At 46.4% G+C, this 24,922-nt stretch overlaps 1 protein-coding gene across 1 annotated transcript in view; it reads left to right on the forward strand.

Moving 5' to 3' along the window:
• The window catches only part of LOC147117349 (HEPACAM family member 2-like), a 230,023-nt gene that overhangs the window by 124,939 nt on the left and 80,162 nt on the right, over positions 1-24,922 (forward strand). Inside the window, exon 5 of the mRNA XM_085988276.1 lies at positions 10,836-10,961. Coding sequence (XP_085844402.1) covers positions 10,836-10,961 — 126 coding nt within the window. The remainder of the gene's footprint in view (positions 1-10,835; positions 10,962-24,922) is intronic.

The following is a 24,922-nucleotide window of genomic DNA, read 5'->3' on the forward strand; positions in this document are numbered from 1 at the left end:
GGGGCAGAGGGTGATGGTCGAAGGTTGTTTTTGTGACTGGAAGCCTGTGTCCAGTGGTGTATCGCAGGGATCGGTGCTGGGTCCTTTGCTGTTTGTAGTGTACATTAATGATTTAGATATGAATGTAGGAGGTATGATCAGTAAGTTCGCAGATGACACGAAAATTGGTGGAGTGGTAAATAGCGAGGAGGGAAGCCTCAGGCTACAGGACGATATGGACGGGTAGGTTAGATGGGCAGAACAGTGGCAAATGGAATTTAACCCTGAAAAGCGTGAGGTGATGCATTTTGGGAGGACTAACAAGGCAAGGGAATACACAATGAATGGTAGGACCCTAGGAAGGACAGAGGATCAGAGGGACCTTGGTGTGCATGTACATAGATTCCTGAAGGCAGCAGGACAGGTAGATAAGGTGGTTAAAAAGGCATATGGGATACTTGCCTTCATTAGCCGAGGCATAGAGTATAAGAGCAGGGAGGTTATGATGGAGCTGTACAAAACGCTAGTTAGGCCACAGCTGGAATACTGTGTGCAGTTCTGGTCGCCACACTATAGGAAGGATGTGATTGCACTGGAGAAGGTGCAGAGGAGATTCACCAGGATGTTACCTGGGCTGCAGCGCTTCAGCTATGAAGAGAGACTGGACAGGCTGAGGTTGTTTTCCTTAGAGCAGAGAAGGCTGAGGGGGGACCTGATTGAGGTGTACAAAATTATGAGGGGCATAGATAGGGTAGATAGAGGAGAACTTTTCCCCTTGGTGGAGGGGTCAATAACCAGTGGGCATAGTTTCAAGGTAAGGGGCAGGAGGTTTAGAGGGGATTTGAGGAAAAACTTTTTCACCCAGAGGGTGGTTGGAATCTGGAACTCACTGCCCGAAAGGGTGGTAGAGGCAGGAACCCTCACAACATTCAAGAAGCATTTAGATGAGCACTTGAAACACCATAGCATACAAGGCTATGGACCAAGTGCTGGAAAATGGGATTAGAATAGACAGGGCTTGATGGCTGGTGCGGACACGATGGGCTGAAGGGCCTTTTTCTGTGCTGTATAACTCTAGGCCTAGAAATTCAGTTGGCTGCGCCAGGCGCTAACGCCAAAAAAGGGCTATATTTCCGTCGATAAAGCCTTAGCGCCGGAATGCAGACCGATCTGCGCCGACGCCCAAATTCATTTGAGATTTAGCGCCGGCGCAAAGTGTTAGCGCCCGCTCGGGTGCGCGCGCAGCTTATGACGTCATATCCTCGCGCAACGCTGTTTTAGCGCCCCAAACCGGAAATTGAGTGGCGCCCGCCCAATGTGGGCGTGGCGCTATTAGGAATTGTAAAATGGAACGTTGCAGAGGCCCTGTGGGCCTCGGGCAGCGCAAATTAAAGGGCACCTCCACTGACCTATAAAGCCCAGCCATTTTGCTGCAATGACTTCACTGCTTTGGATTTCTACACAGAGACCAAGGGACAGAGATTCCAGATTTGGGACAAGATAGGAGAGGTCTTTTTGGCTTCTGGCCAGTGCTTTGACATTTGACTCTTGCTGATTTCACTGTTGCGACCTTGATTATGGGGGCTGCATGGGGGGCCAACATTGAGTTGCAGCATTATGTGCGGAGGGCTCGCAGACGCTGTGAGAGACGGGCAGCCATGCGTAGACACAGAAGGGCCATCAGGCGTCGCCAACGTAGGCCTTACGCACCCAGGCAATACCGGCAGCAGGTGTCCTATGTCACCATGTCTGCGGCACTTTGTGTAAAGAGGCTGCGCTTCAGAAGGGAGGTGGTTGGAGAGATCTGCCAGCTGCTTCACGCAGATTTGCAGCCACAGCTCATGTCCAGGACGTCTCTCTCGGTGGAAGTGAAGGTCACGGTGGCTCTCAGCTTTTATGCAAGCGGCTCGTTCCAAGCCGCTGCTGGGGACATCGCGAACATCTCCCAGTTCGCCGCACATCACTGCATCCGGCAGGTCACCGATGCACTGTTCGCGAGGAGACACCAGTTCATCTCCTTCCCCATGACCCAACAGAGGCAGCAGCAGCGTGCAGTGGGATTTGGCAGGATCGCGGGCTTCCCCATGGTGCAGGGCGCCATTGACTGCACGCATGTGGCTATGCGGGCACCTATAGACAATCCCGAGGTTTACCGCAACCGCAAGGGCTACCATTCCCTCAATGTGCAGCTGGTGTGTGACCACAGGCAGCGCATCCTAGCTGTAAATGCCCGCTTCCCAGGAAGCAGCCACGATGCTTTTATCCTGCGCCAGACTACTGTGGCTGACATGTTCCAGGCACAGCCTCCACCAAGGGGATGGCTTATCGGGGACAAGGGCTACCCTTTGTGCACATGGCTCATGACCCCGCTCCGCGCGCCCAGGACCCCAGCGGAGGACTCATACAACGAAAGCCATCAAGCAACAAGGAACGTCATAGAGCAAACCATAGGCGTCCTCAAGCAACGCTTCCGCTGCCTGGATCGCTCCGGCGGCTCTCTACAGTATTCGCCGGATAGAGTGTCCCAGTTCGTCGTCGTGTGCTGCATGCTGCACAACCTGGCTATCCGCCGGACGCAGGCACTGCCACCTGACATTGCACCACCACCTGAGGAGGACGAGCAGGAGGACCATCAGGAGGAGGAGGGGGAGGAGGAGGAGGAGCAGGCCAGGAGGGGGCCAGAAGGCCCAAGGGCCGTACGCCGGGGGCTTATTGCTCGACACTTCTAGGCCCGCTGTGAGGGAATGGCCTGTGGGAATGAGCGCACCTGAAGGCAGCCGCTCCGGAAGCCGTCAGCCGGTTAACGCAGCAAACACTTGAAACATGACACCTGGACAAGCTGAATAAATAAAAACCTTTATTTAACAAACTGAGGCCCCTTCCCACATGAAACTCAAAAACACAGAACAAACCCAAAAAACAGTCACAAACATATGTCACTCCCCCAACCTGGGGAGGACTAACAAAAGTTGGCCATCCACATGGCCTTCAACATTGGCCGTAACAAAAAAAGGGCCCCCCTCGCCAACAGAAAGACCCCCATAAAAACAAAAAATGCCTTCAATTTCGGCCATCCACAAAAATCAGCCCCCAAAACACAATCCCCCCCATATATACAATGCCGCAGAGACCACACTCTAGCGGCTGTGCCGAGAGGGCGAGTCCTTAGAGAGCCTTCCCCGGCCCCTGCCCGGCCTGCTGCTCCGCCTTAACGTGGGCCCTGTGGCGGCCTCAAGGCTGGGGGAAGGCTCATGAGGGCCCCCATGCGTCGCGACAGATGCCCTTGGGGGTCGGCCAACACGACGCACGTCCCGGGAGGGGCCGGCTGCTGACTGGTTCGGCTGTGGCTGGCCAGCATCAGTGGCAGCAGCAGCTCCTCGCACCCTGGCTGGGGGAGTGGCAGTGTCGGATGCTCCAAGGGGGGCAAGCTGGCTGCTGCCAGGCGCGCGAGGCTCAGCAGACACAGTGGCAGTCGTCCGGCCTGGCAGTTCAGCTGGCGCAGCTATGTGCTGGAGGCCAGCCCGCTGTGTTGCAGCAGGGCGGCGGGTGCGGGTGCAACGCCTCTGCGTCAAAGCGAGTGTGGCAGAAGTCAGTGACCGCACTGCCCGGGTATGTGCCTCCAGCTGCTGTGACAGTGTGTCGAAGGAACCACCTCTCTGGCGACTCTCCTCCTGCAGTGCCGCGAGTAGTTCGACCCCCCTGGCGTGCGCTGCGGCCAGTTGCTCCACCCCCCTGGCCTGTGATTGCCCGAATGCTGCCACACTCTGAGCCAGGGACTCGATGGCGTGCGGCATCTGCTGCACAACCCCCATGAACTCATGGTGGCGCCGGTCAGACGCCACCGAGATCTCTTGCAGGAGGCGCACCTTCTGGCCGAGGCCACTCTCTGGACTGGAGAGAGGACTCTGCAGCTGGGGAGAAGCCGGCCGAGCTGGCCGACCCCTGTCGCCTGCCTGGACCCCACTGCAAGCAGGATCTGCCCTCCCCTGCAACACCTCCCCCTGGCTCTCCTGCATGCCAGACGTCCCCCCTTCATTGCCATCCCCTGGCACGGCTGAGGGCTCGCCCGATGGGCCGGCTTCCTCCTCGTCCTGGACGTCCTCCTCCTCCAAGGGCCTGGCACCCGGCGCCTCAGGGACCACCTCCTCCTCAGCAGCTGAAAGCAGGAAGGCACAAGAGTAGCTTTAAAGTGAGGACAGGGCGTCAGCGAGGGCAGCCGCCGCGCTGGACCATCCCAGCAAGCCGCCCCTCGGCTGATTGTTGCGGATCCTGCAGTGCGGGCCCGGCCGAGTGCCACCGCGCCACAGCACCAGCCAGCGCATCCCACACGCCAGCTGGCCCACATTGCGCCATCCGTCGCCGCCATTCCCCCACTGGGGCGTCAAGGGCAAGCGGCTGCAGCTGATGGTGGCCAGGCTCAGGTGCGCCACTCAGCAGACGGCCCCTCTACACAAAGTGTAGAGTGCCGAATGGCCATGTGATGCTCATGACTGTCCCAATGCTGCTGGCTGAGGGCTGGCCAATAGGACTTTCAGCTCCCTTTGCCCATCATGTCAGGTGTACATGCAAGAATGAGGAGGAGACTGGAAAGGCTACTCACCTTCACAATCCTGGTCAGATCGTTGTATTTTTTACGACATTGTTTGTGGGTCCTGGGGGCATCGCCGGTGAACGCCACCCTCTGGGCAATCTGCTTCCAGGCTTTGGTGTAGTCGTGGTGGGTTGGATTCTTCCCACTCTCTGGGAACAAGATCTTGCGCCTCACCTCCAGAGCTGTGACCATTATGTCCAGATCACCCTCTGAGAAGCGCAGGGCACGCTGACGGGCCTTCTCTGGCGTTGCCATGACTCCCTGGGGCTGAGCAGCAGTGTTGAGGCCTCTTTGCAAGGCTGCAGTGTGCAGGGCGTGGCAGCAGACCAATTCGTCCCTTCCCCCTTTAAGAGCTGGTCGGCGCCACGGGGTCTGCTGTCAGTCCAAAAATGACCGCACCCGCGCTGCGCCCCGCCTGGGCGCTATCCCTCTGGACCGCCGGCTTAGCGCCTAAAGATAGGAGTGGAACGCCTCTTTTAGCGCTCCACCAATCTCTTAGGGCGAAGCCACTGAATTTCCGGCAACGGGGCGCTACTTTGGGGCGGGCGCTAACTTCGGGCGGGCGCTAAGGTTAGCGCCCCAAAACTGTCTATACTGAAAATCTAGCCCTATGTACCTATTAGCTCAGGCATAGTGTGATCGTGGAGGGGTGTCAGCAGCCAGGTGTGGATGGGTTATCCCTTGTTCCCTAGCAGCCATCCTCTGACATTCCTGGATCAATAGAAACGCAGGGAGATGAATGAATGTCGCTCTTAACCAGTTTAGGATTTACCTCCCATCCAATATCTTTCTCTTTTGTAAATACCGGAGATAAGTACTTGTTGGGTATCCACACCATTTTCCATTTATCCTCCACTAACTCACATTTATCAATTCCCATTTTTCTGACATATTTGTAGAATACTTTATTCTTTTAAATATTTTTTGGTATTCTCGCCTCATACACCCTCCTTGCTTCCATTATCCCTCTTTTAACCTCTTTCCTTGTTTTCTTATATTCTCTCTTATTTTTTATCATACCTGTAGGGCCCAAGTGCCTTCTTCTTCAATTTTAGTTTGATTTTAACCTCAAACATAAACCCTGGTATCTTTAAATGTAATGAAGCAGGAGAAGTAAACAAACTGGAGGTAGAAGAACATTTGGAAAATCGTGACCATAACCTAATTAGGTTCATACTGCAAATTGACAAATCAAAGAAGGAGTTAATGATAAAGGTGTATTGGATATTTAGATAATTTTCATGGGCTGAAAAGCTACATAGCCCAGTTAATTCATTGGAAAAATCTGCAGGTCAAACAATCATAGACTCATAAACATTTATGGTACAGAAGGAGGCCATTCGGCCCATTGTGTCTGTGCCAGCCGTACAAGAGCTATTCAGCCTAATCCTACTTTCCAGCTCTTGGTCCGTAGCCCTGTAGGTTACGGCACTTCAAGTGCATATCCAAGTACTTTTTAAATGCGTTGAGGGTTTCGCCCTTTACCACCCTTTGAGGCAGTGAGTTCCAGACCCCCACCACCCTCTGGATGAAAAAAATTCTCCTCAACTCTCCTCTGATCCTGCGACCACTTACTTTAAATCTACGCCCTCTGGTTATTGACCTCACTGCTAAGGGAAATAGGTCCATCCTGTCCACTCTATCTAAGCCCCTCATAATCCTATACATCTCAATTAAGTCTCCCCTTATCCTCCTCTGTTCCAAAGAAAACAACCCCAGCTTATCCAATCTTTCCGAATAGCTAGAATTCTCCAGTCCTGACAACATCCTTGTAAATCACCTCTGTACCCTCTCTAGTGCAATCACATCTTCCCTGCAGTGTGGATGAGCCAGCAGTGGAAAAAATTGAACACAAAATGGATAAAGTACAAAATAAATATATTCTGACTAGGAATAAAGAGGGTGTGTCGGGTTCTGTGGATAAATAGGGAAGTTAGAGGAAAAAATGAGGCACGTTTAAATATGGGGGAATAATACAGAATATAAAAGCTATAAAAGGGAAGCAAAAAGAGACTAGGAAGGCTAAGAGGGCATATGAAAGACTGGCAGTCCACACAGAGAAATAGTAAGGTTTTTCTAAGTACATAGGAGTAAAGGACGATCAAAGAATGGACGGATCCCAAGAGGATGAAGGGGCCATTTTGTACTTGAGAGTAAGGAAATTGTGGAGATCCTTCATAAGTATTTTCAGTATTTATAGAATATGGCGAAAGTAGGACTGTAGAGGTAACGGAGGAGGGTGTAGAAGAGCTACTACTTGAGATAAATATTCAAATGGACATCTTGGTAAAAAAAATTAATGTGACCAAAAATAGAAAATTGAGCAGGTCCAGATGGTATTCATTCCAGAATACTGAAGAAGGCTGAGGAGGAGATAGCAGAGGTGATAACCATAACTTTCCAAAATTCTTTATTAGCAGGGATAGTACCAAAAGATTCAAGGATGGCAACTATTACATCTCTGTTCAAAAAAGGGAAAAGGGATAAGCCAGAAAATTAAAGGCCAGCTTTCTCACCTTGGATTATGGGTAAACTAATCCATAATGCAGGTTAAAATCAGTGAACCCTCAGGCATAGGCTACACAGGGGCAGTAAGCATGGGTTTCTATAAGGCAGATTATGCTTCGCCAATCTAAGTTTTTTTTAGGAAGTCAAAAGTGTACAGATAAAGGAAATGTGGTGAATGATGTATAAATGAATCTTCAGAAGACAGTTGATAAGGATACGAGGGATGAGCCACGATCTTCCCAGTCCCCCTCAGGCCGATCGAGGCGACACGAACTCTGCCAGCCCGCCGGTACGAACCAAGCGACCCAGGGACCAAAACATGGTCCGAGGAGACGTGCCTTCCAGCCTCCAATGGAGATCCAAACGACTGCGTCTATTCTTAGTCCGATTAATTCAGTAGAAGGAAGCCGCCGGACTTCCAATCTTTCAGGCGGGAAGAATGACATGAATCTTGTCATTCATGTGGAAATGATTTATGAAATAATACTGGGCGGCCTGCTGGTGGCGCTGTCCAGGGAGAGTATAAATACTCGGGCATGGGCCCAGCTTGCTCAGGACATTCTTTAACAGGAACTAGTGAAGGACACAACTAGATCTCCATGTTGAAAAACAGTTGATTAAAGCTTTGTTTAATACTTAGACCAAGTGCCTAGTAGTTTTCTTACATCACCTATCATGTGACTGGAGCTCCAAATCAGACCCTGGAGCACATCATTGAGCATTGCCCCGAGAGGAAATTCGCAGGCAGCCTACAAGATATCCACGCTGTTACACTGGAAGCTTTGGCCTGGATATCCAACTTAGATATTGACATTTGATTTGCTTTGCTACTACCATTCAAAAGAAGAAAATAGGAAGAATATTAGTTATGGATAGAGTACATTTAATATTCACTAGAATGATACCAAGATTGAGAGAGGCTTTAAAAATTATGAAAGCTTTTGAAAGGGTAAACAATGAAAGATTGTTGCTGCTAGTTTGTCAATCAGAAAGATAATTGTTGCCAGAAGAACAAAGGAGGAAGTTAGAAGAATTTTTTCATGCAGGTCATTAGGATATGGGATGCTGTATCACAAGTGGCAATTGAAGCAGAAACTGTAATATTATTTCAAAAGAAATTGGATAAATATTTCAAAAGGGACGATATAAAATGATACAGGGGAACAGCAGGGAAATGTGAAATCTTGAACAAACATAATGCAGAAAATCTGGCTGGAGGCACATTGAGTGCTTGCAGTCTAAGCATGACACTATGGGGATGGAGTTGTATATTCTGTATTGCAACATACTTAATGAAGTGTTATGATAGTGCATGATTCATACCAAGATGTTAACAACTACATCACAGCTGTGCCATACCTGTCCTCACCCCAAAACTTCCAACAGTGGCCATTGAATAGTGCCCAGATGAGAGATTTTCTCCACTTTCATCCAGGGTCTAAGATCAACTATAACATCCCTACCATCACCCTGGCTAAGACGAGGGCTTACACCAGAGATCTTCCTTATCTTTATATCTCAGTCACTCATTGTGCAAACTCATTCAGCCATTGGAGGAGCTTCTTATATATATCGTAGGAAAAATACAAAATAAGGAACATTGGGATATGGTTCATTTCCTGGTAACCGAGGAGCATTCGATATTGTGCATCTACTGCGTATGACAATGAAAATGACCTTATTTTGAATTCTTTTAGCGGATTCACTGGACTTGGCTGGTTATTATTTCAGTTTGATCAAAGTCCTCAACTGAAAATTTGTCTAAGTGAAACAATTGTAAGAAACAATATTAAAGGGTTCTCATTATTGTTCCAGTATTCAACAAAGTTGTAATATATAAACTGACTGCCAGCGATGAATGGGCTGCTATTTTCACACTTTTACATGATGCTTTCATTAAGGTTTCACGTTGCAGGACAGGTGTCTTGTAAAAGTAAATAGAGACAGCAGGTGCTCTTTGTTGGTAATGTTTCACTGTAATCAGTGTGGACAGGATCACCATGGTGATATCTGCTTTACTGAATAATGCTGCAGCCACACAGCTTAAAACTGAACCAAAGAGTTCTGTACAAAATGATCATTGTGACTGTTAGGTAAATGAAAATAAAAATAGATCTAATTGTTATTGTCCAAAAGCTTCTGGGTTTTCAAATTAGTATCACTTGACATGGTAATGGAATAAGCACTTGTCTGACAAAGTCTGTATGTCATCTTATTGTACCTAAACACCTGAGATTGAAGTTAAAACTCTCTCTCTGCTGTATTAAATGTTACAATGTTAATGAATCCAGAGGAAGATAATGTGCAAACAGTGACTGCCGTGAATCTTAATTGTTTACCCACAACTCATAAAAACTGTCTTGGAACATTTACAAATAAAAATGGTTAGCATACAGTAGAGATTTGCTCAGTGTAGTTTATTTATTGATACAGGCATTAAAAATCCACATTATTGTTGATCAGATGGGACTAAATGCAACACGTCTCAATTTTGAGGGACAGAGTTTAGGGCGACACCTGTTTACACTAGATTTGCATTTTGTTTTCATTTTGATGAAATTTCTGGTTTGGGTGGAATGAGCCCTTCATTTCACCTGCCCCTACACCACTGTCCCACCAGTGGTACTGCAGGATAAATGGCCCCATCAGTTTCAGCTCCCTAATTTTTAGCAACATTACTATTTGGTGTAAAGCTCGAAAGCAAAGAATGTTAGTAGATTTGCTAATTGTCAAACTTTATATTTGGGTAGATATTGACTTTCGCAGTGAATCCTGGGCCAGTCCAGTAACCGATTGGCTCAATGACAATATAGTTTTCAGCCAGGGAAAGTTGGGATCCATCAATTGACTATTTGGCTGAAGACAATTAGAATCAGGACTGTGCAATAATCATAACACTTGCTCATTAAATAGAACATTTTCCGTTCTGTCACATCATACACATAGCTGAAGTACAGGTATCACAGCTTCAACTGTTTTGTTAACTAATTCATTGCAAAGAATTATAGAACCACCAAAGAAGGCCATTCAGCCCATAGCACCCATGTTGAAATTGATGGATGTAATCCAGCTCTACCTGCTAAATCTCCAAACTCATACAGCTATGTAAAAATACTCTTCTTTATTAATGTATTAGGAGAGTTTATTAAAAAGACTGGAGTTGTGGATAAATACATGGGGGAAATTCCCCTTTCAAAGAAAATGGGAGCACATCGGGATTTCTTTGCAATTTACTGATTCGCTAATGAGATTGTGGGAACATGCAATTTTTGCAAATGCGGTTTTATGGAAAGATCGTTAATTATATAGAAAAAGGCACCCTCCTATTTGTTAGTAAAAGAGAAATTTCAGCCTATTGGGTTATGCTTTCCTCCATAAGTTAGTTTTAGCAAAAAAAAGTAGATGAATGTAAATTGGGGAATATGACCTTATACATGCACCTACTTTTTCACTAAGATTAACAAAAGAAGGAAAATAAATCTTAGCAGGGCCAGAAAACAGCAGTACTCAGCCATTTCTGAATTCACATCTAACATTTGTCACATCTCTAAAGCAAATAACTGCTTTACTGATATAAATCCAGCTTGGATGGAAAAAATGTTCTCTCTGCCTCACTCTCTACCATCCTTCCCAGTCAGTTGCACCAATATAGTTATTCATTTCCACTGAACCCTGTTTGTAATTACTGTGCACTGCATTAGCAATAGTTCATTTCGCTGAATGTCTTCTGATTGTATGATCCAACTTCCCTCAATAGGTCGAGAAAGACAGGAACAAAGAGGAAGTTCTCTTCACTCATTGTCAATCATTGTTGGACTATCATTGTCTCTGATTGTCTGTATGCTTCTTTACTTTCTTCTGAGAAGATACTTTCCTCGAAAAGGTAGGTTGCTATCAACTAAAATCAAAATTTGTTTTGTGGGGTTTGTTCTGAACTTTGTCACCCACTTGAGACCTGGAAACAATGAAAATAATGTTCCATATTTCCATAGTTGTTATTGTCTCACTTACTTAGCAACATTAGCTAAAGTTTTGCAATGGGTTTCCTCTACTTTAAAAAAACTTTAAACATTTTTACTTTGAGAGATGCTTTGATGGTTTAGTGGATAAATGTATTGCCAGGTGTGATACTGAGGTATACAGGCCAAGAAGAAGCCTGTGTCTGTGTTCCCTTAGCTGATCTCACCTGGAGTGGTGGTTGGGCATTGCAATTAACCTTAGTACCTTGGGGTCAATTAGGAGAAAAACCAAATCAACCAGAGTTCAATGATTCTTGCTGAAAAGTGTACGTTGGGTCAGAGCAGGATCAGACTTGGCTATGATGCACGCCACAGTCAAATGGCTTGCTGATACTCATTGTCTCGACTCAAATATGAAGAATGGGACATTGGGTGAGGTACTGAAGGGCAGCTGGAGCGCTGTGGACAGCATGCTGGCACGAGGCAATGGCTTCAAGACAGGAGGGGAGACATTTTCTTTTAAATCGTAAACTCAATAAAATAAAGTGGACATTCCAACCAGGTACTCAAAGGTTTCCTGCCCAATATGTTGTTATTTCCACTTGTAACCTTTTTTAAAATCATTCACGGGATGTGGGGGTCACTGGCAAGGCCAGTTTTAATTGCCCATCCATAATTGCCCTCGGGAAGGTGAGCCACCTTCTTGAATAACTGGCTTGCTAGGCCATTTCAGAGGGCAGTTAAGAATCAACCACATTGCTGTGAGTCTGGAGTCACATATAGGCCAGACCGGGCAAGGGTGGCATATTTCCTTCCCTAAAGGACATTAGTGAACTAGATGGGTTTTTACGACAATCTGGTAGTTTCATGGTCACCATTATTGATACTAGTTTTCTTTATTCCAGATTTATTTAATTGAATTTAAATTCCCCAGCTGCCATGGTGGGATTTGAACTCATAGAAATATAGAAACATAGAAGATAGGAGCACGAGTAGGCCATTCGGCCCCTCGAGCCTACTCCGTCATGCAATGAGATCATGGTTGATCATCCAAATTCAGTACCCTGTCCCTGCCTTCTCCCCATATCCCTTGATCCCTTTAGCCTTAAGAAATATAACTAACTCCTTCTTGAATATATTTAATAAATTGGCCTCAACTGCCTTCTGTGGTAGAGAATTCCACAGGTTAACCACTCTCTGGGTGAAGAAATTCCTCCTCATCTTTGTCCTAAATGGCTTACCCCTTATCTTTAGACTGTGACCCCTGGTTCTGGACTCCACCGCCATCGGGAACATCCTTTATGCATCTAGCCTGTCTAGTCCTGTTAGAATTTTATAAGTTTCAATGAGATCCCCTCTCATTCTTCTAAACTCCAGCGAGTATAAGCCCAATCGACCCAATCTCTCCTCATACGTCATTCCTGCCATCTCAGGTATCAGTCTGGTGAATCTTCGCTGCACTCCCTCTATTACAAGAACATCCTTCCTCAGATAAGGCGACCAAAACTGCACACAATACTCAAGGTGTGGTCTCACCAAGGCCCTGTACAACTGCAGCAAGACATCCTTGTTCCTGTACTCGAATCCTCTCGCTACGAAGGCCAACATACCATTTGCCTTCTTAACCGCCTGCTGCACCTGCATGCTTACCTTCAGCGACTGGTGCCATGGACACCCAGGTCTCGTTGCACTTCCCCTTCTCCCAATCTATTGCCATTCAAATAATAATCTGCCTTCCTGTTTTTGTCACCAAAGTGGATAACCTCGCATTTATCCACATTATACTGCATCTGCCATACATCTGCCCAATCACCCAACCTGTCTAAATCATCCTGGAGTTTCTCGGCATCCTCCTCACAGCACACATGCTCACCCAGCTTTGTGCCGTCTGCAAACTTGGAGATATTACATCTAGTTCCCTCGACTAGATCATTAATATATATTGTGAATAGCTGGGGTCCTAGCACCGATCCCTGCGGTACCCCACTAGTCACTGCCTGCCACTCGGAAAAAGACCCATTTATTCCAACTCTTTGCTTCCTGTCTGCCAGCCAGTTCTCTATCCAAGTCAGTACCTTGCCCCCAATCCCATGTGCTTTAATTTTACACGCTAATCTCTTATGCGGGACCTTATTGAAAGCCTTCTGAAAGTCCAAATACACCACATCCGCTGGTTCTCCCTTATCTATTCTACCAGTTACATCCTCAAAAAATTCCAATAGATTAGTCAAGCACGATTTACCTTTTGTAAATCCATGTTGACTCTAAATTAAGGTGCAGAACGCTTCTGCATAGCTTCCGGTTCGTTGGCATCAGCTTCCGGTTCGTTGGCAGCAGTCACTCTGTAATAGAAATCACCTAAAAAATACATTTCACAACACTGAAATAAAAATTAATAATCACAGGTTCAAAATTAATTAAAATACCATTTAATTAAACATTTAAAATTAAAAAAAAAACTTTGAAAAATAAATTTTAAACATTTTTAACTGGGACAAAATTGATCTAAACTAATTTTAAATGTAAGTGAATGTTTAAATTATTAAAAGAAAATTATTTTAACATTTATTTAAACCTTACGCTGGTAAAAGAAGGCCTTACGCCTGCTTTTACCAGGCATAAGCATTTGGTGGGCATTCGCTGGGAAGTAGTTGGGCAAATAGCCCCACTCTGCATCAGCGAATATCAATTTCCAGCGGATGTTTACAATCTGTCAAGGAGAAACTTGACAGATCGCAAGTTCCGGGTTTTCGCGCATGTGCATCGCATGCAGACACCCGGAACTTGCGGGGTACTTACAACGGTACAGCATACGCTGTCATAGGCCCCATAAAATCCGGGCCCATGTCTTCGCATCATTAGTCCAGGCCTCTGGATTACGAGTAGGGTAACATAACCACCATGCTACCGTAACTTTCTTGGTTGGCAGTTGCCCAGTCAATCTAAGTTATGAGCAAAAATTGCATTTTATAGTAGGTACACTGAATACTTTGCGTTTATACAGTTGATTAGCCTGCCCATTGTCTTGAACAGTGCTGACACAGTATTTTCCTGTCCGTGCAATACAGGTTAAGTCCTGATCTTTCATTGACGAAGTAACATTGTACTGCATCACTGTTTCCCCTTCTGAGGTCCATGGAGCTTTTGTGTTTCTATTCAGCATTTTTCTTTGCTTTGTTGAACCAAGTGCCTGATACGCTCAGAAACCCATCACCATGCTTAAGTAACTCCAAACCAAACTACTGAGAATTTCACACAAGTGCTGTTTCAATTTCACTGATGTGGAGTGCAAACACTATTCCATAAAGACAGACCTCACTTACTTTATCCTGAAGAACTTAGATGAAGATTTGCAGAAATCACGATTTAGGGACCCTCAAAAATGTTTCGAGATACTGTTGGAGTTAACCTAAAAAAAACTGCACAGAACACTGGTAAGCTAGGACTACCCTAACCATTAAGAAATCGGTTTGCAGGACTATTTGGAATTGAGTGGCAAGATTCCAAGCCCTCAGTGACATGAGCCAAACTTGCTTGCCAGCCATCATTAGCGTTCATATTTTCAGGATTTGGTGACTACCTTGGTGGTTACAGTAAGGCAAATGGTCGCTGAAGCTCATCACCTCCAACTACTGGAATCACCATTTCTTGGTTAAGGTGTATGTCCTTTGCTGGGCTGTGTGGCAATGCACTCTCAAATTTTATGACTCTGGATTATTGCAAATTTACCTAACTCAGGATTACCCAGTCTACCGCAGAGAATCGACTTAATTCCAATCTCTATCACCAGACATTTTATTGTGAATCCAACTAGACCCCAAAGTGAGTCTGCTTACCTCGCCACAAGACATAGTCAATAGTTGGTCATTAGACAACTGACATGTGTCGCTTTGAGCCCTCGCTAGGTGGAACACTTCCCAAGCAGTACGATGAGAAGCACAAGTCCTCATAAAATGTAATGGCATTCCACGATCTCTTAAAAAGAACCAATCTGCTCGATGCATTCTTCACAAGAAAGAAATCTAGCTTGGTTGTTTTGTTACACCACGGGCCTCCAATGCATCAAATATAGAATCATAGAATGGTTACAGCACAGAAGAAGACCATTCGGCCCATCGAGCCTGTGCCGACTCTCAGCTAGTCTCACTCCCCTGCCCTTGCTCCGTAGCCCTGCAAATTTTTTTCTTTCAGATACTTATCCAACTCCCTTTTGAAAGATAAGATTGAGTCTGCCTCCACCAACCTTTCAGGCAGTGCACTCCAGATCTTAACCACTCGCTGCGTAAAAAAGTTTTTTCCTCATGTCGCCTTTGGTTCTTTTGCCAATCACCTTAAATCTGTGTCCTCTGGTTCTTGACCCTCCTGCCAATGGGAACAGTTTCTCTCTATCTACTCTGTCCAGACCCCTCATGATTTTGAACACCTCTATCAAATCTCCTCTCAATCTTTTCTACTCTAAGGAGAACAACCCCAGCTTCTCCAGTCTATCAATGTAACTGAAGTCCCTCATTCCTGGAATCATTCTCGTAAATCTTTTCTGCACCTTCTCTAAGGCCTTCACATCCTTCCTAAAGTGTGGTGCCCAGAATTGGACACAGTACTCCAGCTGGGGCAGAACCAGTGTGTGACAACCCACACAACTGTCTTAAGAGCTACTGATATTTACAAAATGCCTTGTTAGTTTTTGGTCTCACTAGGATCCCCCTTCTTGTGGATATAAACTACAATTGCATTCTGGAACAGTGAAGGTACGCGTGCCTCAAACAGAATACTATTGGCCAGCGTCAGAAAAACTGCTCCAAAACAATGTGACAGTTCTTGGCACTAAGCTTCAAGTATATTATTATTCCCCCTAGAAAAGCTTTGGTCCACAGGTTGTGATTAGCCAAGTATAATTTTGTTAGCGTAACAATAACTTTCATTGTTATAGCACCTTTAATGAAATAAAATGTTCCAAAGCACTTTACAGAGATTACCACCGGACAGTGATGGGAGAAATATTAGGGGAAATGACTGAAGGCACAGTCAACGAGGTAGTTTTGAGAATGATTTTGAAGGTGGCAGAGGAGTAAAAATGGTGGAGAGATTTAGGGATAGAATTTCAGAGTGTTGACCTGATATAGAACCAAAGGTGAAGCAAGGGGAATGATGTAAAGGAAACTGGAGTTGGAAGACAGGAGCTGGATTGTAGGGTTGGAGGAGGTCACAGATATAGGGAGCGACTGGGTTGTGGAGGGGACTGATGGATGAGAATAAATCATTTTTTATTTGATACATTGGGGCTGGTAGCCAGGGAAGGTCGGACAGATCAGGGTGATGGGATGGTATGTAGTTTGGGATTGAATTTGAGTGGTGGAGTTTTTTGGATAAGTTACAGTTAATGAAGCATGAAACTAGGGAGACTAGTAAGCTAAATATTTTACTAGGATGTGAAGTGGGGGGATGGGTGAAATTGCTTTAGGCCTGTTTTGGGGCCTGAAATGGATGCCGCGCACATATGTAAGGGGCTAAACACCTGTTTTAGGCAGCACCAGAGTTGTCTTAAGAATCTTTTCGGTGTCCTTTGGGTGTAGGATGTCAGTCACTGAAATTAGCCCTCATTGCAGCCATTTATGCAAAGAGGTCCAATTTCTACCTCAAATAGTTTTTATATTACAATTATCATGCTGGCGGGATGTCTCAAAGTACTCCACATCCAATGAATTCCTTTTTGAGTTGTAGTCACTGTTTTGTATATAAAGGCAGCATTCAATTTACACATAACAAAGTCCCCAAACAGCAAACAAGATAAATAATCAGTTGATCTGTTTTTTGATGTTGGTTGAGGGAAGCATGTTAGCCAGGAAAACTTCCTACTCTTCTTCCAATAATACGATACGATCCTTAATATCCACCTCTATAGTACCTTAGTTTAACATCACATCCAAAAGGCAACACTTCCAACAATACAACACTGCTTCAGTACTATGCCAGCTGAAGTGTCAGCCTAGATTTTGTGCTCAAGTCTTGGAGTAAAGGCTTGAACCCACAACCTTCTGATTTAGAGGCAAGAGTGCTACCAATCTAGCCAAACTAACAGTGATTGATAACAGAGACTATTCAAGCCTGGAGGTGACAAAGACCTCAATAAATACACATTCTCAGTGTTCCTGCACAGTTCAATTACTCTGATATCAGACTTTAAACTGTACACAAAACCACTATCAATATAAGATGGTACCAGTAATCCATAACACCTTTGCTAGTGAAAGTTTGTAAATAGTACTCCCAAGTATCAATGTTAGTATGGGACTGTTAACTGTGTTTTCTATAGCAAGGTGAATTGGTATGGTGAAGCAACTGCAGTTATGTTAGATGAGTACTCAGAAATTACTGCTGGTGTAAATCTTAAATGATGGTGTTGTGTACTTCTGTACTTAAGACAGCATTAGGCTTGTTTCCACACGTAATTATCATTGAGGGAGAATTACAGCAAATTTCAGTTTTCATGCATCACACGTATGAACTAGGTATTGCAGCTGTATGAGGTTCTTGCCTGTCAGGATTCTGAAGGGAATTGCTGTTCCATTGAGATTCAGCTGATAGAAAGTTCATTGCAATGGGGATTGCATTTTTTTATTCGTTCCTGGGATGTGGGCATCGCTGGCAAGGCCAGCATTTATTGCCCATCCCTAATTGCCCTTGAGCAGGTGGTGGTGAGCCACCTTCTTGAACCATGAGTGTCCTTGTGGTGAAGGTACTCACACAGTGCTGTTAGGGAGGGAGTTCCAGGATTTTGACCCAGCGACGATGAAGGAACAACGATATATTTCCATGTCAGGATGGTGTGTGACTTGCAGGGGAACTTGCAGGCGATGGTGTTCCCATGCGCCTGCTGCCCTTGTCCTTCTAGGTGGTAGAGGTCGCGGATTTGGGAGGTGCTGCCGAAGAAGCCTTGGTGAGTTGCTGCAGTGCATCTTGTAGATGGTACACACTGCAGCCACGGTGCGCCGGTGGTGCAAGGAGTGAATGTTTAAGGTGGTGGATGGGGTGCCAATCAGGCGGACTGCTTTTTCCTGGATGGTGTCGAGCTTCTTGAGTGTTGTTGGAGCTGCACTCATTCAGGCAAGTGGAGAATATTTCATCACACTCCTTACTTGTGCCTTGTAGATGGTGGAAAGGCTTTGGGGAGTCAGCAGGTGAGACACTCGCCGCAGAATACCCAGCCTCTGACCTGCTCTTGTAGCCACAGTATTTATGTGGCTGGTCCAGTTAAGTTTCTGGTCAATGGTGACCCCCAGGATGTTGATGGTGGGGGATTCGGTGATGGTAATGCCGTTGAATGTCAAGGAGCAATGATTAGACTCTCGCTTGTTGGAGTGCTACCCTGGCACTAGTTTTAATGAAAGGGGATAAACAGGAGCAGAGATGTCAGGGTGCCTGAGTTTTGCTGTTTAGAATTATCGCTACACACTCATTGCATTTGCAGGCCTAGGTACAGAACCTGACAATGAATGAAGAACAATGACTCCAGAGGCTGAGGTTTAGCAGGGAGGCATTTATAGAGCTGTGCCATTTGCATCAGGAAGACCTTCAGACAACCTCACACATAGGAGTGGCACCTGCCAGTGGCTGTCAAGATGACTGGAGCCTTCAATATTTATGTCTTCAGCTCCTTCTAGACCTGAGCAGGGAACATCTGCAATATTAGCCAATCTGCTATCCATAGCTGCATCAAATAATGCTTTATTCACAAGCGACAAAATGTTCATCTCCTTTCCCACTATCAGTAACAGCAGCATGACAGGGCTGCTTAATTCAACTGGGCTGTTGGCTTTAAAAGATTACAAGCATTCAGGTAGTCATCCAGGCCCTTATCCGAAATGCAATAGCTCACATGAACTGAAAGAAGTTATGCTCCATGAATGTACAGTATGTGACCATCAGCATTGTATCATGAAGGTCAAGGCCGTTTTTCAAGCAGCTCTCATACACTGATGACACTCAGCTTAACCCCTCCATCTCCTTTGTCAACCCTTGCACTACCTCTATGCTGTCAGACTACTTGCTCAACATCTAGTCTTCAATAAGTCACAATTTCCTCCAGTTAAACATTGGGCAGACTGAAGCCATTGTCTTTAGCCCCTCCACAAACTCTGTACCCACGCCACCCCGACTCCATCCCCCTCGACAACCATTGTCTCAGGCAACACCAGTGTTTGAAACCTTGACCTCCTGTTCAACTCCAAGCTGAGCTTCCAACTTCATATCCTCTCTATCGCAAAGACCACCTACTTTCATTTCCATAATACCGGCCGCCTCCGCTTCTGTCTTAATCCCTCTCCCACTGAAATCCTCATCTATGTTTTTGTCACCTCCAAACTCAACTATTCCAATGATTCCCTGGCCCATCCTCTGAAAACTTTCACTCATACAAAACTATGCTGCCCGTATCTGTTAGATCCGTGGTTCAGTGGATAAATAATTACACGGATGCTGTACATAAACAAATAACAGGTCTTTACTGGAGGAGGGTGATCTCTAGACTGGGGTACAGAGGCATGCGCACAGCTTATATACCGGTGTGGTCACTGCCGGTACTACAGTATACAGGGGCTGTAAAAAGTAGTTCTGACTTAAAGCACATACACTACAATTCCTCCCTTTTTAGATTAATAATACCCCCTTAATATTCAAATAACAATTACATTTTTACATGTACATTCAATAACAAAAGTCCATTTATAGATTCAGTCTTTGGGGCGGCTTCCTGACCCTTTCGGGATAGCGCCTTTCCAGAGGTTCTTGTTCTTGGTGCAGAGGCGATTCTGATCCCTTTTCATCGGGTAGTTCATCGGGTTCCACTGCTACTGGGTCTGAAGTAGATGCTACCGGTATGTCGGGTTCATCCCCAGGTACTCGAGACATGGGGTTGATGCCTTCCTGTGACGCTAAGATCTGATCGACGTGGCGTCTCACAATGTTCTCCCCGACATCCACTGTGTACATTAATGGCCCCTGCCTTGTACATATCGTTCCGGGTTGCCACTTCTCTGTTCGATAATCACGGGCCAAGACTGGTTGCCCTACATTGAAGCTCCTTGTCGGCTTCTCGTTGATGTGCTGGAATTGTTTGTCCTCAACATTTCTTCGCACATTTGGTCTGAGCAAGTCCAGACGAGATCTCAACCTTCGGTTAAAGAACATCATGGCCGGGGTGTGGTTGGTAACTGCATGTGTCGCGTTTCGGTAGGCTAATAAGAAATTGTCCATCTTATGCTGTAGTGGAATTTCCTCGTCGCACATGGCCTTTATCGCCTTCTTAAAGGTTTGTACGAACCTCTCAGCCAATCCATTGGTGGCTGGATGATACGGGGCGGATGTGTAATGCCTTACCCCATTCCTTTTCATGAATTTTTGGAACTCGTCGGACACAAACTGTGGTCCATTATCAGAGCAGATCTGCTCTGGCAAACCGCTTCTGGCAAATATGGTCCGTAGGACTGCAATCATTTTCTCTGTAGTGGTTGAAGACATCTTTATCACCTCAGGCCACTTTGAATGAGCATCCACTGCTATTAAGAACATTGAGTCCATGAATGGACCAGCAAAATCAATGTGCACCCGTTGCCATGGAGAGGAGAGCCACTCCCATGGGTGTAGAGGGGCATGTGGTGGTGCATTTTGGACCTTCTGGCACCCTAAGCAGCTCTTAGTTAGGTCTTCAATTTGTTGATCGATTCCTGGCCACCACACATAAGCCCGAGCAAGGCTTTTCATTTTCACTCCCCCCAGATGACCTTCATGTAGCTCCTTTAGCACTCTCTCCCTTAAGTTGGGTGGAATCACCACTCTGGATCCACACATCACTGTCCACTGGCATACTGACAGCTGTTCTCTTCTGGATGAGAATGCTGGCAACAGTGAGTCGCCATGTGTTGGCCATCCCCTCACCGTCAATTCATATACCCGTGACAGCGTCGGATCATTGCGGGTCTCCTTCTCTATATCCGCGTTTGTTACTGGCAATCGTTCAATTATCGATGAATAAAATATCTCGATAGGGTCCACTGCTGGTGCTTCCTCCACCGTAGGCAGTGGCAGGCATGATAGCCCATCAGCGTTCCCATGCTGTTTCGTGCCTTTATATTCTATTTCATATTGAGTCGCCCCTAGAAACAGGGACCATCTTTGTAACCGCTGTGCAGTCATTACTGGCACGCCCTTCTTAGGATTAAAGATGGAGACAAGTGGTTGGTGGTCAGTCAGCAAGGTGAACTTCTGCCCATGCAGATAATGGTTGAATTTTTTTACTCCCCATATTGGCTGAGGGCCTCCCTGTCAATCTGGGCGTAGTTGCGCTCGGCTGAGGTTAGTGACCGAGACGCAAAGGCTACTGGCCTCTCCAACCCGTCTGGGAATTTGTGCGACAGCACCGCTCCAATGCCGTAGGGTGATGCATCACATGCCAAACGAATTGGTAGTGCAGGGTTGAAATGGGCCAACACCTCTTTTAATGTGATCAATTCTTTACACTTCTGGAACGCTCGTCTACGTTTGTCATCCCACTTCCATGGTACCACTGTTTGCAGTAGGGTGTTCAGCGGGTGTAATACCGTAGACAAATTTGGTAAGAACTTGTGGTAATAGTTTACCAGCCCGAGGAACAACCTCAGTTGTGACACATTTTCCGGTGCTGGAGCCTTGACTACTGCCTCAATCTTGTCAGGGGACTTATGTAACCCCTCTTCATCGATGACGTGGCCGCAATACGAGATCTGTTTCTGGAAAAACTCGCACTTGTGGCGATTAGCTCGTAGCCGATATTCCTTTAATCTGGCGAGCACCTTCTCCAAGTTAGCGAGGTGATCACCGTCATTTTCGCCCGTGACCAAGATGTCGTCCAAATAACACTGGGTCCCTGGAATCCCTTGCAGGACCTGATCCATCGCCCTTTGCCAGATAGCCGGAGCCGAGGCTACTCCAAACACCAGCCGGTTGTATTGATAGAGACCTTTATGGGTGTTCATCGTAAGGTAATGTTTCGAAGCTTCTTCTACCTCCATTTGCAAGTACGCCTGGGCTAGATCAATTTTGGTGAAGCGTTTACCACCAGATAGCGAGGCGAAAATATCCTCAATTCGTGGAAGCGGATATTGCACCGTGTGAAGGACTGGGTTCACTGTCACCTTAAAATCCCCACAGATGCGGACCTTCTTTGGTTCCCCAGGCGTATTACTCAACGACCTCTTCATTACAGGAACGATGGGCGTAGCCCACTCGCTCCAGTCCACTTTGGACAGTACTCCTGAACGTTCCAACCCTTCCAGCTCTGCTTCAACTGCTGGTCTGATCGCATAAGGCACTGGTCTGGCCTTCAGAAACTTTGGGCTTGCATTATCCCCTATTTTAATTGTTGCTGTTATTCCTTTTAGTGTTCCTAGTCCCTCCTGGAACACTTCTTTTGCGTCAGTTAGCATTTTTGACAGTCGTCCAGGTGTGACGTCGTCATCCTTTTTGGCCTCCACCTTCAGTGCCTGTATGGAATGCCAATCTAAATGTATCTGCCGGATCCATTCACGTCCTAGCAGTGGTGGTCCTCCATTTGGCAATACATATATATCCATTTTAGGTATTTCCTAGCCTTTATATATCACTTTCACCCTTATTTTTCCTTTGGGGTAGACTTTTTGCCCCGTATACGTCTTCAAGACAATCTCTGTAGCTTTCAAGGGTATGTGTGAAAATAGCCGCTTGTAGTCTCTTTGATTTATGACTGTTAGAGCTGACCCTGTGTCCAATTCCATTTCCACTTGGACTCCGTCTATCTTGAGTGTAACCCAGATAGTCTGGTGATCCTCCATTTCGGTTACATTATGTAGTTTCAGACAACCCAGCTCCTTGCTTCCGGAGTCTGTGTCACTTTTCTGTTCGTCTGAACCACTGTCCATCACCTGGTGTACCTTTTTGTACTTCTCCTGTGGAGATTTCTTACTGTTGGTTTTCTTCCCAGACCTGCAGACTCTTGCAATGTGTCCTGCTTTCCCACACTGTCTGCACACTTGGTCCTTGAACCAGCAATCTTTCTGGTCATGTGTTTTTCTGCCGCAGCGATAGCACTTCCCTGTTCCATAGGTCATTTCGTTGGTGCCGTATTCTTGCGGTCTCCGTTGTATTTCTGCAGCGCCCCTTGCGGCTGCTTCGTGTGATACTGCCGTATTGAAAGCTTTGTCCAGCATAAGGTCCTTTTCTGATAGAAGCCGTTTCTGGGTTCCTTCACTTTGTAGCCCACACACAAACTTGTCCCTTAACATGTCTGCTAGTCCCGCTCCAAACTGGCAGTATTTCGATAGCTTGCGCAGTTCCGTTAGGTACTCAGCATTGCTTTCGTCTTTGTGTTGGTTCCTTTTATGGAACTTAAATCGTTTTGCTATCAGCAGCGGTGTGGGGTTTAAGTGGTCCTGTAGGATTTCTACTATGCTTTCAAAATTCTTGTTTACCGGCTTCTCTGGGGTTATTAGATTTCGCAGTAACCCATAAGTTTTTGCACCCATGGAATTTAACAGAACCAGTGCTTTATTAGCATCTGGCACTTCATTCACCCTGCAGTACACCTCAATACGTTCCACATATGTCGCCCAATCTTCGACTTCATTGTCGAACGTAGAGATACTGCCACTCTTCGGCATCCTTGGTTGTGCGTTAACTATCCCCAATGGCGCCTCCCGCGCTTCCCCTTCTTCTCCGCTGGCACAAAATGGCGTCTCCCGCGCTTTCCTTCCTTCCCGTGCTCGCCCGTCTTCTCCGCTGCGGCTTCTCAAAATGGCGTCTCCCGCGCTCTTCCTTCTTCTCCGCGGCTCAATGGCGCCTCCCGCGCTCTCCCTGCTTCTCCGCGGCTCAATGGCGCCTCCCGCGCTCTCCCTGCTTCTCCGCGGCTCAATGGCGTCTCCCCTTGCTTCGCCCCGCGGACCCTGATCAGCCCGTGATCCCTGGCTGTGCTCTGCGCGTTCTTCTCTTGATATTTGTCGACGCCGCTCAGTCTAGAACCCGGCTGTTTCTTACCCTCTCTCTCTCCGGTTTGCAGTATTTTTCCTCGACGCCGCTCGGTGATCAACCCCTGGCTGCGCCCTGCTCTCTTCACCCTCTTTCTTACCCCGTCGACACTGCCCGGCTCTCTCTCTCTGCCGTCGGTCGGCTCCAGCCACCGCTGCTCGGGAAGGGTCTGCTCTGGACCTGTCGTCGGTCTCTTACTGTTCGTTGTGGCTGGGGAACCAAGCCCGGCTCTCCACAGCCTCCCCAGCGAAGTTGGATCTCTGCCTGACTGCTGGGCGGTTGCTCGCGGTCGACGCCCGTGTTCCTGGACTCGACTATTTATTTATTTATTTATTTATTTTTTATGTTGCAGGTAGATTCGCATCAACACTCGTCACCACTGTTAGATCCGTGGTTCAGTGGATAAATAATTACACGGATGCTGTACATAAACAAATAACAGGTCTTTACTGGAGGAGGGTGATCTCTAGACTGGGGTACAGAGGCATGCGCGCAGCTTATATACCGGTGTGGTCACTGCCGGTACTACAGTATACAGGGGCTGTAAAAAGTAGTTCTGACTTAAAGCACATACACTACAGTATCCTATCTCACAAAATGTCCTGCTCGTTCATCACCCCTGTTCTTGCTGACCTGCATTAGTGCCTGGTCTCCCAATGCCTCAAGTTTAACATTCTCATCCCTCCAAGTCTCGTCCCATCTTATCTCTGTAACCTCTCTGACATTAAATGAGCATGCATCATACAGCTAGGTTGGCTCACAAGGATTTTTTGTGCAGACTATAAGATTTTTGGATTACTTTGATATATGCAGTTGCTCACTGTATTTCTCCCATGCTGCTGTATGTCTATGC

The sequence above is a fragment of the Somniosus microcephalus genome, chromosome 5 (assembly GCF_052327205.1).
Source record: "Somniosus microcephalus isolate GS21.2 chromosome 5, FLI_Smic_1.0, whole genome shotgun sequence".
Classification (NCBI taxonomy): domain Eukaryota; kingdom Metazoa; phylum Chordata; class Chondrichthyes; order Squaliformes; family Somniosidae; genus Somniosus; species Somniosus microcephalus.